General features: G+C 39.5%; 1 protein-coding gene across 3 annotated transcripts in view; it reads right to left on the reverse strand.

The window, feature by feature from the left end:
• The window catches only part of Nlk (nemo like kinase), a 170,651-nt gene extending 155,515 nt beyond the window's left edge, over positions 1–15,136 (reverse strand). For all 3 annotated transcript variants that reach the window (XR_002821945.1, XM_023719922.1, XM_023719923.1), the window contains exon 1: positions 13,547–15,136. Coding sequence is in view for 2 of the 3 variants with exons in the window: in XM_023719922.1 (XP_023575690.1) it covers positions 13,547–14,004 (458 nt within the window). In the remaining variant the exon portion in view is untranslated. The remainder of the gene's footprint in view (positions 1–13,546) is intronic.
• Positions 15,137–16,607: the final 1,471 nt, after the last annotated feature.

Raw genomic sequence — 16,607 nt, forward strand, 5'->3', positions numbered from 1 at the left:
CTGTCACGGAATTGTGAAACTACATCTTAGCAATCTGATTTCGAAAATGTTCCCTTAATTCTCAATCTAAGATAACTACAATTTTTTTTTTCCCCAGAATGAAATATTTCTATTCTGTGTGAAGCCTACTTTTGACTGGTGCATTTTTCACTTACACATTTGATTCACCCTGAAAACCTTTTAAGTATTAAAAGAATAATCATTTCAAAATGGTCAAAAGCTTTAAAACTTGAAGTTCCTTCTATACTTGGAGAGCTCGCAAAACTTATTACACAGAATAGTGAGTTGATACAGTGACCAGAAATTTCTTAACATGGTAAATCTAAATTTAATCAAAACTCAATCTTAGCAAGTTCTGTGGAAACAGCCTCAAAGTAGATAAAGCAAAGGTCACAAAAAGCTAATTTCTTTTGCCTTTTTTTTTTTTCTTTGTATTTTAGGGAAGGGTCTACAGGGTGTTCAGGGTCTCATTACTAGATTGGACTCACAGGGATCTGCCTGTTTACAGCCTCCCAAGTGACAAAAGGCTAATTTAGAAGAACAGTTTACAGATACATTGCTGAGACAGCATTTCTCAAGAAACATGAGAGGGCATATATTGTTTTGTTGTTGTTTTGGTAATGGGACTCAAACCCAGGACCTCACTCTTGCCAGACAGGTGCTGTACCACTGAGCTATATCCTTACCTCAGCATATATTCTTAAAATACTCAATACTGTTAAATTTAACATGGAAGACTGAGTTGTTCTTCACCTAAAATCATGTAGCTTGTGACATAAAATCAGAAAACTCAGGAGTCACTTGCACATGCTAACCAACAGAGCATTTTAAATACACCGTTGTGGTTTTATAGATGCACTGTTTCTGGTTTCATTTATGAAGTTTTTCTTACCTCTCAATTTGTTTTGTTATGCTTTTATAAAAACATGTCCTCCATTTTCAAAGGACATTTAGTTGGACAAATATTACCAGTAAAAGCAGCAAAATAGAGAAGACTTTGGCTCAGCCCTCAACTACCTACGTGACCTTGAATAAAGCTCTTAGCTTCTCCGGGTCCTTCTTACCTCTACGAGAGGACAGCATATTTAGAGAAGTTCTTAGCCAATCAGTAGCTTCTGGATTCTTTCAATAAAGCTCAAATTTCTCCTATATCTGTATTGCTAAATGTCCAACCCTGCTGACGTAAACAGAAAAATCATTAGTTTGGGAGGAATGATGAATACCAACTCCCCACACTGAAGGTAATCACTATGTACTGCAAATATATACTAAAAAATTAAAAATTAAAAAAAATCTGCACCATGTTGTCTGCTAATTTAAATATGCAATAAGACAATCACCTGACAAATGGGTACTGCAATACTTGCAAGATGATACAGAGAAATAAAGTCATTTATTTATTTCAATTTACTTACATGATTTGCAAATCTCTAGCTTTCTGCCATGGTACATTAAGAAAATGAGTGTATAAGGAAAAAAAATTACCTGCTTATTATGTAAACTGGTGGAGAATTTTTATCCATGCAGATAAGAAAAGCTGCAATCTGGGTCAAATGACTAATTTTATCTATTTGTTCAAATGTCTCTCCTTGCCTTTTCTCTGTAGATCAAAACAAGAATCCTAGGGCAAGGAACAGATAAAGTTTCTGTGTTGTTTTTTTCCCCTGTAAAGTTAGCTGCCTACCACAACTAGCTCTATATTCCTTAAATTGAAAACAAAATTGAGAACCTTATCAGAATAATAAAACCACAGCACTAAAAAAAATAAAAGGAAAGAAATCAATATGAAATATCTGCTCAAACTAGGAAGGAAAGCAAGTGTGACAAGGATCAGGTACCAATTTTACCTTCAGTTACTTTAGATAGGCTTTAAAAAAGAAAAGGAAAATACCCAACTAACTAAAACAGACAACACAAATTCTCTAGATAATATGACTTCAGTTTGTTTTATCAACATACCTAGTCAAGCTCTTCTAATTCTGCCATAAGTTAGAGGAATACATTATTTCGCCCATTAATGTCTGTCTTCCCAGTATCCACTGCTGGTATTCATCCTTCACACTCACAACTAACTCCATCTCATGGTCAAGCAATCCTAAGCCTATTAAAAATGATGGGTCCTAAAGTGAATATATAATCTCATTAAGGCCAATGAGACTAGAAGTGTACTGGTCAATAAAGCAGGCAGTATACATGTGGCTACTGAGTACCTAAAACATGGCTAGTCCAAACTGAGAAGGCTGTGAACACTGACATACAATTTTGTAGATAGAGTATGAAGAGAATATAAAGTATATCATAATTTTAACACAAATATTTTATCATTAAAATAGTGATTACAAGTTGAAATAACAAAGCTAGATAAAACAAATTAAATAAAATATATTACTAAAATTAATTTCATTTGTTTCTTCTTAGTTTTTTTTAACTGTGGCTACCAGAAAATACAAAACTCATATACATGGGTTCCATTACTTATCTACTGGACAGTGCTACTGGTTTGCTAAGAACTTCTCTAAATATGTGTCCTCCTCTTGTAGAAAAGCTTCTCTCTGGGCACTGTATGCCCTAATTTGTTATAGCTTTAAAAGGATTACTTATGGATTATTTTCTGGAAGTTCCATCTGTGAACTATTAAGTCTCTTACCCAATTTGAGAAGAAAAGGCCAAGCACTGTGGTACATGCCTCCTAGCACTTGGGAGGCTGAGGCAGGAGGATCACTGAGTTCTGAGTTTGAGGAAGGCTTAGGCTACAAAGTAAGCTTAAGGTCAGCCTGAACTGCATAAGGAAACCTTGTCTCAAAAAAACAAAATAAAACAAAACACACACACACACACACACACACACACAAATTTAAGAAAGATTTTTAAAAATTGACTTGTAAACTAATATAAAGATTAACTCTGTAATTGTTTTACCTGAATGGAGGCCTGGCCCTAGCTCAGTCCTTTAAGTGGCTGCTTCCACAAAGCTGTCAGCCTCAGGTTGCTGGAGTTCGAACCTCACAACTCTCCCGCTGGCCAAAAGTGCCCTGAAGGCATTTGAGGAACAAAAAAAAAAACCCAAAAAACAAAAACCCTTATTGGGGGCCTGGCCTTAGCTCAGTTGTTTAAGTGGCTGCTTCCACAAAGCTGTCAGCCTCAGGTTGCTGTAGTTCGATCCCCACAACACTTCAGCCAGCCAAACCACCCCTGAGGGCATTGGGAGCAAAAAAAACCCAAAAAAACAAAAAAAAACCCAAAAAACAAACCCTTAATTGTTTTACCTGATTACCCATCCAAAAAAAAAGGACAAAAGATTTAGTAATGAATTTTATTCTAAAAATTTAAAATCTACAATCTCAGCAATGGGGATGTACACCAGAGTGGCAGAACACTTGAAAACGATCCCCAATGGTAGGGAGATTAGCACATTTAAGATCTGATCTCAAATTTGAAAACTAAGTTATGATATTAAAAGACGGTGACATTTATCTCATTCTTCCTTTAAATGATTTTGGAAGCTATTTAACATCTGTAAAATTGCGAAGACACTCCCAGATTTTACTTGCTCACAAATAATACCACTAAGCCTTACAAATATCAGTGTCATTTTATAATGGAATCTTAGAAAACACAAGAATACATTCATTCATTCATCCATCCATCCATCCATCCATCCATCCATTCAGTCAGTCCTGGGGTTTGAACCCAGGGCTTCACACAAGCTAGGCAAGCTACACTAAGCTAGAATCCCAACTCCCTATCTCCCCCAGCACCGATCTATCTATCTATCTATCTATCTTTCTTTCTTTCTTTCTTTCTTTCTTTCTTTCTTTCTTTCTTTTTCTTTTTCTTTTTCTTTTTGAGACAAGGTCCCATTAAGTTGCTCAAGCAGGCCTTGAACTTGTGATCCTTCTGTCCCAACCTCCAGGACAGCTGGGACTACAGAGAATTGTTACTGTGCTCAACTTAAGACACAAATTTCATAAATGAAGGAACTAGGCCTCAGAAAGTTTAAATAACTTTAACAAGGTCATAAAACTGTTGGCATAATTCCAGCACTCTGGAGGCTGAGGCAGGAGCACCATCGGGAGTTCGAGACCAACCTGGACAACGAAGTGACCTCAAGGCCAGCCTGAATTGCATAGTGAGACCCTGTCTCAAAAAGACCAAAACCAAACAAACAAACAAGAAAAAGACTGTCGACTGCAAGGCTTGAACCAGAACTCTGGCTCTTAATAAGTTTAGTTTAGTATGATAGTACTGATATCCTATCATAACATAATTTTTCCCCAAGAATATGGCATCTTGAACTGGCAAGTTCTCTGATCCATTAAGCTGGGAAAAACTCCAGATTTAGAAGATTTTATTACCTATAAAAATAAAGTTAATATTTAAGGACAACCAGGCGTGGTGATGAATGCCTGTAATCCCAGCACTTAGGAGGGAGACTGGAGGATCACTGGAGTCCAAGACCAGCCTGTAGGCTACAAAGGTAAGCAGAAGGCCAGCCCGAACTGTATAGTGAGGCCCTGTCTCAAGAAATAAAATAAAATAAAGACATGCTTTAGAATCAAATTATGGGGGGCTGGGGAGATAGCTCAGTAGAGTAAGTGCTTGCCTGGCAAGTGTAAGGGCCTGAGTTCAATCCCCCGTTCTGCAAAAAAGAATCAAATGGGGGGGGGGCAGGTGTCAATCATTTTCTCAAATGCCATCAGTTGCTAGGGATGTGGCTCAGTGGTACAGTTCTTACCTCATATGCACAAAGCCCTGGGTTTGATCACCAGCACCACACACACAAAAATGCCATCAATGATCTACTTGAGGTGGGCCAGGGAGACGGCTCAGTAGAATAAGTGCTTGCCTGGCAAGTGCAAGGTCCTGAATTCAATTCCCAGTACCGAAAAAAAAAAAAAATCTACTTGATAAACGCAATGATAAATGCAATGGCCTTTTCTCCACTCCTGTTCTCTGACTTTTTATCTGCTCCAAATATTACTCCCACCCTCCTAAAAATCTTGTCATAATGAGTTGTCATGTACTATAAACACATTTTCCTGTTTGATTGTGGTTTTGTTTGGTCACCAATAACTTCTTCTACCTAAAACAAAACACACCTAGGGCTCAGGCAGAACTCAAGATACCCTTCTATTTACACATTCAAAAAAGATTTAAATTTGACCAAATTGCTCTCAAACCTTTCAACAGTTACCATCTGCAAAGTTTCAACTTTTTTCATTCTTATTCCCTAAGGAGTATTTTATGACATTATCCCTTAAATCACTCCTCTTGTGAAATTTTAATACCACAGATATGCAGTATATTTCCTTATTTCACATATATCTATGGTTTATTATGAAAATAAGATTCTTACTCTCTCATCCTTGCCATTTCCAGTAGAGCCAATTCTTCAGCCTAACATTCCAACCTCTTGATGATCTAGCTCTAAAATCTCTTATCCCATCCATTGCACTTACAGCAACTGCAGTGCTGTGTTCTGCACCCATCCACTCCACTGACTGATCCCTTTATTTTTTAAAACTTTAAAAAAGGTAAAGGACAATCAGAAAAAAATAGTACCAAATTTACATGTAGAGAGACATTGACTACCCATCTGAAAGTAGGCAGGTTCTCCTCCCAATTTTAAGTACAACCTGCTTTACAAAGGATCTGTACTTTCCACAGAACTCCCTCCACAGTGCCCTCCATAATACCCACTAGCTATATTTATGGCACTGAATTATAATTATCCATTTAAAAATCTATCTAATCTTCTTTAATCTCCATCATCCAGTACAGTGCCTAGTAAACAGTCAACATATAATAAACAAGCACTGCAAAAAATGAATAAAAATATATAGTCTTAAATTTAAATTTAAAGGTCTCCAATTTATTTTTTTATTATTTTAACGGCTGGCTCACCCCCTGCTGAGGGACGGGGTTTGCATGGCATGTTGTGCCAGAACCAAACTGCAGTCCCTGTGTTTGCCTAAGCTTGCCTAAGCAGGTGCTTTAGACTGCTGGGCTATCTCACTAGCCCAAATGTTTCAAATTTAGTTTCAATTCTTCACTAAGGTGATGGATGCCCTGAGAGTGGGAATGCGTTATTTTTCATGCTGCTTACTTGACTGCAAACTACTTCAAGGGGAGATCATGAACTAAATATTCCTATATTTCAACACAAATCACAATGGGGATAACAGCTAAAACGATAAAAGTTTACAAAATGATTCATAGAACTAAATATCCTCATTCACTATCTACACAAACACTGGTTTATAACAGGCTGAAGTAAGCATATGGACTAGCAAGTTGTCAAAAGGTTTCACTGTCTGACTGTAGACATAATAAGCCAAACTAACTGAAAATACAGATATGAAAGTGGGTTTAGGGAAAGATTCCTTGTACACATTCCCTCTACTAGACCATTACACCTGTTAAAGTTCAGTCTTGGGAGCTGGGGAGATGGCTCAGTGGAATAAGCGCTTCCCTGCCAAGCACAAGGGCCTGAGTTCAATCCTCGGTTCCACCAAAAAAAGTTCAGTCTCAACAGACTTCCCTCTGAAGTTATTTTTCCGTAACGTCAAAAGTGCCAGAAATTTTGCTATTTCTTGGCTAGATACCTCAGAACTACTCATCACTTGTCACATGCTCATTGACAATATTATAACTGTTGCCTCGGGCACTTTCTGTGTTACCCCCAAGCAACAACAGGATCAAATTGACAAGCTATTTTAGTTAGGAGATCATTGTTGATCTGCATGAGATGACCCAGTCAACAAATAATTCACTGTAGTACTGTGGAGGCACTGGGAATCATAATTAAAACCAAACACAATCTTCTAGTTAAATAGTTTCTATCTACTAACTTTATTCCATTTACTGATTAGATAATGAATGGAAAACTTTCTTGGACATTGATAATTTCCATTAAAGAAACTAAACCAAGGGCCGGGGAGATAGCTCAGTAGAATAAGTGCCTGTCTGGCAAGTGCAGAGTCCTGAGTTCAATCCACAGTACCACAAAAAAAAAAAAAAAAAAAGGAAACATACAGTATATGAACAGTTGATTCTTGAATTATAAGGACATTAATAAATTTAATAAAATTCACCAAGAATAGCATTCAATTATACTACAGAAGCATAAAAAAAAAAACCCTCTGATCTTCACACTGAAAATAAAATATTTTAGCATTTCATTAGACAACTTTTTAAATTAAAGTACAACTTCTACAGTTGCCTATGGCATGAAAAAAAAAATCCAGAATTTAGATTGAATCACACATCAAGTTAAAACGTTTTACAAATATCCTTTTTCTACCAAAACATATGAAAGAGATCTAATCTGCCTCCATTTCTTTCTCTGGATACACATTCAGGGTACTAGCTGGTGGCTAAAAAGAAGGCATTTAATTTAGAGAAATATTGTTTAAGCTTGCTTGCAAAGAAAGGCAATGTTACCAAGGGTGGTGGCACACACCTGTAATCCAAGCTATTCAAGAGGCTGAAGGAGGAGGATCAAAGTACAAGCCCAGGAGGGCAATTTAATGAGATCCTATCTTGAAATAAAATATGAAATGAAGGGGTGGGGACTTATCAGTGGTAGAGCCCCTGTTACCTACGTGTGAGGCCCTGGGTTCAATCCCCAGAACTGATGAAAAAAAAGGAAGGGATAGTGCAATATTTCTAAAATACTTTTAATAAAAAAATGTTTCTTTTTTAAAGCTGAATTTTTTTCTTTTTCTTTATTTTTCATTTTTTTATTTTTTTTTATTTTGTCTTTTTGAGACAGGGTTTTGCTGTGCAGTTTAGACTGGCCTTGAGCTCACTTTGTAGCCCAGGCCAAAGCAGGAGGATTGAACTGTCAGCAATCCTCCTGCCTTATTCTTGCAAGTGCTGGAATTATAGTCATGTGCCATCATGCCTGGTTTAAGGCTGATATTTAATAATATAACATGAGAATTTCCCCCAAGAATAAAACTTTTTTTGTTATGCTGTTTTGTTTTATTTATTTAACATAATTCAGATAACTTTCTTAGAAACCTAAATCCAAAATGACTTTCAGTGTTAGGAACTATGGGGTTTCAATCACCAAGAAAAGGATGCCATATCATTAGATTGGGTTACTCCTATTTTCTATTTCTTTCTCTTCTTTATGAATATGAATCTGTAGTTTCTAAAGGCAAATTCATTCGTAGTTGAAAGTAACAATATAGACTTCCCATTTCCAGTTTCACATGGATGCTTTGTTATGTCTAGAAGAGCAGCCCTGTCCTTTCTATGGTGCAGGCTCTACTTCTTCAAAGCTCTTTTCACAAAGCAGAGCCCCCCCTAAAGAATCCAGCTGTGGCTGTTAATCTCTGCTGATAGTAGACAAACTTCTCAATGCTACAGATTCTTAACCTGTAAAACACAGTTAATAACAAAATACGCCTTAGTATACTTCTCTTTCTGATGCAACCAACTCCAGGATTTTCCAAAAAAATACCCCCAAAACATCCTCCATTTTTGTTTCTAAATTGTAGTTTGCTATTTATGGGGAAAGAAGATCAAAGAAAACATGCAGAAGAAAAAATGTCTCGGGGGCCAGGGAGATGGCTCAGTGGAATAAGCGCTTCCCTGGCAAGCACAAGGTCCTGAATTCAATCCCTGGTTCTACCAAAAATAAAAAAAGAAAAAAAGTCTCTTAATTTTCACAAGATGAGCAAACTAGACAATTTCTCCCATGCATCATGGCCTTCACCTGCTAAATTTTAAAAAGAAAAAATTAATTTTTTTCACAGTATGTAAATCTATAATACCTTTTAAAACAGTACAGATGGTCTGAATAGAACACCTAACAGGGGTTTGCAGGTTAGCTCAGTTGTTTAAGTGCCTGCTTGGGCAAACCCAGTCAGGTGCAAGGGACCATGGTTCAATCCCCAGCTTCACATGCCTTACCCATCCGCCCTCAAGGGAGCCTACGCCAGCCAAAAAAAAAAAAAAAAAAAAAAAGAATACCTAACAAATCTATATTAACATATATCTTTTTGTCTTAGTTAATTGAGAGAACAGGCCACAGTATTTTGCCCTCAGCTCTGAATTCAACCTTCATCTCCCTGGAATATTATTATAGGACAACTAAGTGGACACTCTGTGATATTTAAATCATATCTCCAAATATAGTCTGCACATTGATTTTGCCTGGTAAATCTGATAATCATAAAGACTCTTCCATGAATATTAAAGAGTTTGATTTTTCTACCAACAATAATACAATAAAAACAGCTAACATTTATTGAGGCCATACTGTGTTTTATACAGTGTACTGAATGGTTTATAAGGATTATATCATTTAATCTTCATACCAATCCTGAGATAAACAATATTATTATCCCCATTTTATAGGTGAGGAACAAAAAGGTAAACAGTTCACTGAGCTCAGAGAGTTAGTAACTAAGTATCACCACAACAAAGCTTAAATTTGGAAACACATGAAAATAACTTGTTCAGGGTATTAGAGTAACAACCTTCAAACCTTTCCAACTTTCCTTGAAGTACAAAGACAACAGACTACATGAATCTCAGGATCTTTGATCTCTTAATCAGATAAATCTAAATAAAGCCCAAACACCAATTTTACATAAAGTAGTTTTTCCCAGACTCACTTTTTTTTTTTTTTTTTTTTTCCTTCAGTATGGAGGATTGAACTTAGGACCCTGCACTTGCCAGGCAAGTGCTTATTCTACTGAGCAAGCGCTTATTTTACTGAGCTATCTCCCCGGCCCCCCAGACTCACTTTTATCCACTGGTAACACGTACTATCAATCCAATATACATCAATCCAATTATATCGCCAATGTCAAAAATTATCTTGAGTTCAGCAGTCCTTAAATTGCTCTCATGAACAACTTCTTCCCACTCTTGAAAGCGAAAGCATACACTGCATAAGCCCCTGAAGCCATCTGTTCCCAGTGTTGTCACAGCTTTAAACTTTAAAGCACAGCATTTTTCTCTAGCAAATGTGAACTATAGAAAAAAAGCTAACTTGTGTATCCTCACCAAAGAACCGAAGTTATTGTCTATGAGCTGTTTCATGCTTTGCTTTCACATTATTACATATGGGTGCCTAGAAGCCTTGATATATGGTAACAATGGTCAAATTATATATGGTGTTTTGAAAACCCATTAACAACACTCTATCGTTGCAACGAATGTATTTCAAGCTACCTTAAGATCACATTACCAGTAAACTGGAAGTTTACTTTGAGATAAAACAGTAGACAGTTGTTAATGAAACCTTAATTGAACTGTCAAAGCACCATCTTTACCAGCAAGCTAATGGGTAATTTACTACTTTTACACAACTGTCCAATACTGATAAGTTATTCCACTAGTTACATTCAGCAGAAAGATAGATCAAGTCAGGCAGACCAAACTGTTCCACAATAAATCTACATGGTAAAATGCTGCATCACTTCTACAAATATCTCTTCTTGTCTACATGGAAGAACAATACCCCTCAAAATGACACACCACTTTTTTAGCCATTGGTTAGTATCCCTGTGTACATGTCCAGAAAAAGAAATTGGAGCAGATATAGTTCCTTGTCATCTGATATGCCTGGCGAATACTCGCAAAATGAGCTAAATGAATATATGTTAGAACCTAAAGCAATCTAATGTTAGTCAGGTAGCTATACGGTACGTAGAATGATGCAATATGGGAAGAATACTTTTCATGTTCTATATTTTAGAAAGCACTTGTTTCAAAGACTTAGGTGCTTTTTAAATTAAAAAGAAAAATCCTGTTTTAGTTAATTAAAAGGAAAAAAACAACCTCATACCTTGAGTTTCAGAATACCAGTACAAATTTACATTAGTTTGGTTTTTAATCACTAGTTTTAACAACCTAACTTAGGTCACAAAGCAGTTAAATTCTAAATATAATAGGCAAATCAGACAGCAAGTCATTAATATGTATATATAAAAATAGAAAAGCATTTGCATTCTAAAAACACACCTGGAATTCTTTCCTTTTTCATATTAAATTGTATTTCACTAGAAACAGTTGATAAAAACACTCAATGCAGAAACTAGAAAAACATGGTTCAATTACAAAGGACTAAACCATCTGAGGACACAGAGACAGCAGCCAAGGAGAGAAGTCTCAGAAGAAACTACACCTAGTCAGGTTTGGTGGTGCACAACCCTGTACTCCCAGCACTTGGGAAGCTGACGCAGGAAAATTGCTGCAAGTTCGAGGCCAGCCTGAACTGTATAGCAAGACCCTGTCTCAAAATGACAAAAAAAAAAAAAAAAAAAAAGAAAGAAAGAAAGAAAGAAAGAAAGAAACTACACCTGTTAACATCTTAATCTTGGACTTCTAGCCTCCAGAACTGTGAGAAATAAATTTTGTTGTCCAAGCAAAAACAAGGATTTGACTCAGAGATCAACTAACCAATGAGTAAAGGTACTGCAGCACTATGCTAGATGCTGCAAAGAAAAAACAGTTCAACACATCGTTCTTACCCTCAAGGGACTTAGAAAATGCATTCAGAGAGACAAGGCAAGTATGTGTGCAGTAGAAGATGGTGTACAGAGGTATACATGGTGCAAACTCCACAGCTGATAGAAGAAATCAACCAATGAAACTCTAGAATGGATTCAACTCAAACACATTTGGATTTTCAGATACAGGTGAGTCATAGTGTTCATCACCAGAATGTTTCCTGTAAGAGATAACAGTACTGTTGCTCTTTGCTGTTGTTCCCTTTAAAATACTTTTCCTTACCAAAACTTGAAGTTAAAACTTCTAGAAGTTAGCCGGGTGTGATGGCGTACAACTGTAATCCCAGCACTCAGAGGCTGACATAGGACTATCTCCAGTTCAAAGAGAACCAGTTCAAAGAGAAACAGTGAGTTCAAGACCAGCTTAAACTACATAGCAAGCGACCCTGTGCTAAAACAGAACAAAATACTTCCACAAGTCTCAACACCTTGTGATAAAATGTAAGTCAATAATCCTTTTAGAATATTCTGAACATAGCAATAACATTGCCTTTTCAGTGTCTAGTTCTTAGGGTTGTACACAACACACTAAAATGAGAGCACATTCACATAGAAAAAATCCAAATTCTCACTCAGTTAAATGACCCAAATCAAAACAAAGAGCAACATTTTACTTATCTTCTCCCCAAATCCCACAACTTGGAAATCCTCAAGACTTAGGCAAGGAATGGAAGTTCACAGTGAAATCTCCACAAATAGGCTATGGAAGGGAAAGGAGGAAGGCAGAACAGGCAGGTCCCTGAGTAGAGGACTGAGGAAGCCCGATATTATTGGCTATATTCTTTCCCACTAGGAATCCCATACACCTTACAGAATGGAGAATGCAGCAGCATTCTCAGTCAGCAGCTGAGAAAAACTAGGCTCTACAAGTTAAAAAGAAGGAAAAAAGAACAGAATCAATCTGAATAGGTATGATTAGTCAGAATACAAGTGATATTCATATCAAGTGTAGGAAACAAGGATAAAAGGAAATATTTACCAGGATACTTCCAAGGAGTCTATTTTCCTGTGGTGATGGGGCTTTTCTAGACATTAACAAGAATCTATTTTTGAGTGCACTGAAAATATCAATTCATATCTTTCCACAATGGAATCCTTAATCCTTGAGTAAAATTCAGTTCTACCTTTGACAGGAATACATTTTATTATCAACCTCTAATCTTCCTAAGAAGAGCAATTAGGCTAATATACTCCATTTCAGAAACTCTCCAACTTTTAAAAGTATCCTAGCACTAGCAAAGTAAAGCAGTTTTTGTGTTTAAAAAGTATGCTTCTTACAGTAACAACTGACCAAGGGATAAAAGCAACTTAAGAGGTACTAAATGACACTAAAACACTGCACTGAATGTGGGCCACTGCATAGTTACAGTCTACTAACCTCATTTGTGGTACTTGTGTGATGCTATATTTAATGCATTCTTATCAGAAGGCTAAAGCTATGGACTTTCCAATTGTATAGTTTTGTGGTTTATTATAAAACAATGATTTTAACTGGTTCAATCATGACTCCTACCTTCCTTCTAGGGATCAAAATTGAAAAATAAGACATGAAAAAATGTAAAGGGTTGGAAAGTAATGACGTATATTTGAATGACAAGATTATTATGAGGGAATCAAGTCAGGTCACTCACTGAGGTTTGCTGTGGTTGGACAACTGATCCAAACTAAATCAAACACATGAGATAATCAAGGTCTTTGTAGGAATAGGATATCACACATTCATCCCGATCTTACATTCAGTAGGTTGCTTTGGTTCTAAATAGGAAAGTCTGGTAGTCAGCAAATTTATGTGTGTCACTCATGAAAAAGTGTTCCACCAAAATTTGCCATGAGTCAAAAGGAAGGCCTACATGGCCAACGCATTAGGCCTCTACTATGAAGCAAGGGTGGCTGCCTACAATTGAGTTGAGCTGCTTATTCCACTTTGATCAACACGGAAAAAACCATGAGCAATGACCTGACCATTTAGAACCAGGAAGAGAAACCATAAGTTGTGTTTTTCTCTTGATACTCACCAGACAACACCAAAGGCTCCATATCCAATAGGTCTATCCGGCTCAATATCCAGCTGCTGTTGTGGATGGTGTGAGTGCTGATGATGGTGCGCCTTAACTGTAGCAGCTGCGGCAGCCTGTACCTGAGCTGGGGCTGCTGCAGCTGGTCCAGGAGCCTGACCCGGTGCCGGTGATGGGAAATATGGCTGCTGTTGCCCAGGGTTTAACATGGCTGCAGCTGCGGCCGCTGCTGCAGCTGCCGCAGCTGCAGAAGAGGTATGCTGCTGTACAGGGTGTACAGCAGCGGCCGACCCTGGATGAAGATGGTGTTGAGGGTGGTGGTGGTGGTGAAGGTGAGGAGGAGGAAGGTGTGGAAGGTGATGATGATGGTGATGGTGGTGACCTGCTGCTGCTGCAGATGTACCGCCATTATAAGCCGCCATCATTTTTGCGTTGGCTCTTGCGCCACAAAGAGACATTCAAGAAAATGCCCTTTGATTGGAAAGCAAACTGGGTCAAGCTGTCATTTGGCCATTTAAAAATGAAGAAAAACCACTCACTCCACCTCAAAAAACAGAGTGTAACTGGCTTTATGTCTTCATCAGTCAATCCAAATAAAAGGATCTTGGTGTTTGGTTTTTGGGTGAGTTGTGTGTGGAAGGGTGTGGGTTGCCAAAAGAAAAGAAAAAATTAAAAAAGAAAAAGAAAAAAGAAAAAGAAAAGAAAAAGGAAAAAAGGACCCCCTTCCCCCCAGGATTCCTGCCACAAGTGGGTACTAAAACTCCATTCTTAATTTGGGGGAGGTTCCAACTTTGAATGTGGGAATAAAGGCCAAACCTCCCGACCCCCTGAACTCCACACAGGAAAAGGCTCAGGTAACACACCACCCTTGCAATCTTGTAAGAGGGTTGACTCATCTACCCCTTCCATTCCCACATCCTTTTCTAAACACCTACCACCTCCTCAAAAACACAACTTAAAAAAATTCCAACCACCCTAAATTTAAAAGAGGAAATTTTCAGGGAAACTAGCTTCCAGCTTCCCCCCCCCTCGAACTCTCAGGCCTTCCTACATCTCCCCCTACTCCTAGTCTGCTGACCTGATGGGGGGGGGGAGTTAACCACCAAACTTTCCTGGGCAGAAAAGAGCCAGGGAAGGAGGCTGGAGGGACACAGTGAAGAGAGAAGGTGACAGGGCGGAGAAGGAGAGCCGGGGCAAAAGTGAAGGTAAGGAGGTGAAGGGAGGAATGAAAGAGAGGTGGGCAGCACTCTGACGCTCAGACAGAGGGAACCGCCCCGGGAGGAGGTTAAGGTCCCGGGGCCAAAGAATAGGAGCCCCGGGAGGCGGGTGGGGTACGGTCTGAAGCGGACTGAGTCCTGCCCCCGCCGCCGGCTGCTTCTGCTGAAGAGGGTTGGGGGGGAGAGCGGGTGGGTCCCCCCGCGCAACGGCCCCTGCAGGGCTCAAGGCTGCTCCGTCTCCCCCCCTCCCCCCCACCCAGCTTCCGTTTCCGCGGCCGCTTTCTCTTCAGCCGCGGCGGCCGCTTTCTCCTCAGCCGCCGCCTCCTCAGCCGCCGGTGCCGCCGCGGCCGGACTCACCTCCCCTAGCAAAGCCGGATAGAGCTGAGCCAGCGGCGGACACGCGCAACCAGCCACTGAGGCCCCGCCCCCGCCTCACACTGACCGGCTGCCCTAGCCAATCCACGCCCACCTGTCCTGGTCCCCCTCCAATCCTGGGTCGGGAACTTCAGACAGGCGCACTGTTCGACCAGTGACAACAAGGTGTGGATCTCCTGGGGAAATCCCGCCCCCGACCCTGGATGAGCAGATAGAACTACCAATCAAAAGGCAGAATTTGGTCTGACCGACACGGCTGAAAACCAATTAGAAATCAAAGATCTCAGTGACATTTTTCTTTCGTCTCTCTCCTCTTTTCTTTTTCTTCTTTTATTTTTTTTGGCAGGAGCAGGAAGCTGCGTGCTACTCCCGCCTGCAACAGCTAGAAGAGAGGGGCGGAATGAAATATCCAATCATGAGCCTGGAACAAAGAACCGAGCAACCAATCCTTGGGTTGCAAATGAAGTGGGATGGAATTGAGACCAGATAGACATATGATATAACAAATAGAAAAAAAGATTGGCTTAGGTCCCGCCTTTCCGGTCTCCTATAGGGTAGGATTATGGAGAATTCGTTGCACATCAGAGACGAGCTCTCCATGGGGGCGGAGCCACTCAAGGGGGTGTGGTCTGTGATGGGGCGGGGCCTAGTTTAAAAGGGCGGAGTCCCAATAATCTCTGGTCCTTTTATAGGAGCCATCTACTATCCCTTTGATGGTGTCAAGTGTGGAAAGATGGAGATAAGGAATTTTGAGGTTCATGAACTCAACATTCAACAACCTCTTTAATAAGAGGCCAGTCCGGCCGGGGAGATGGCTCAGTAGAATAGGCGCTTGCCTGGCAAGTGCAAGGGCCTGAGTTCAATCTCTGGTTCGGCAAAAAAAAAAAAAAAAAAAAAAAAAAAAAAGAGGACAGTCGTAAGGCCAGCTTGGGTAATTTAGCGAGATCTCAAAATTGGAAATAAAGATTTGGGGCCATACTTAAGGGGTAGATCGCTTGCCTAATATGGTGAGGCCCAGACTTCAATGAGGGTCGGGACTTAGTACGAAAGCCTATTTCTGGTTCCTCATGGTTAATCTTGATCTTGAGTTAAAAAATACGTATCACCAGCGTTCCCCAGCACCCACATGCCATGCCAGCCCCGCCCCAGAGTGGGCTGAGACAGCCACAAAAAAAAAAAAAAAAAAAAACAACTTAAACCGAAAGTAGTGGGGCGCTCCTGTAATCCCAGAATTCAGGAGGCTCAGGCAGTAAAATCACCATGAAATCAAAGCCACCCTTAGCAGCACAGCTAGTTGAAGGCAAGCTAAACTACGTAACGTTGGGGCTGGTGAGATGGCTCAGTGGTCTAAAGCACCTACTTAGAACAAGCTTAGCTAAAGCACCTGGTTCAATCCCCCAGCACCACATGCCAGCCAGCCCCGCCCCCTGGTGGGCTGAGCTGGCCACACACACACACACACACACACA

This window comes from Octodon degus, unplaced genomic scaffold, assembly GCF_000260255.1.
Source record: "Octodon degus isolate 3935 unplaced genomic scaffold, OctDeg1.0 scaffold00072, whole genome shotgun sequence".
In the NCBI taxonomy this organism is placed as follows: domain Eukaryota; kingdom Metazoa; phylum Chordata; class Mammalia; order Rodentia; family Octodontidae; genus Octodon; species Octodon degus.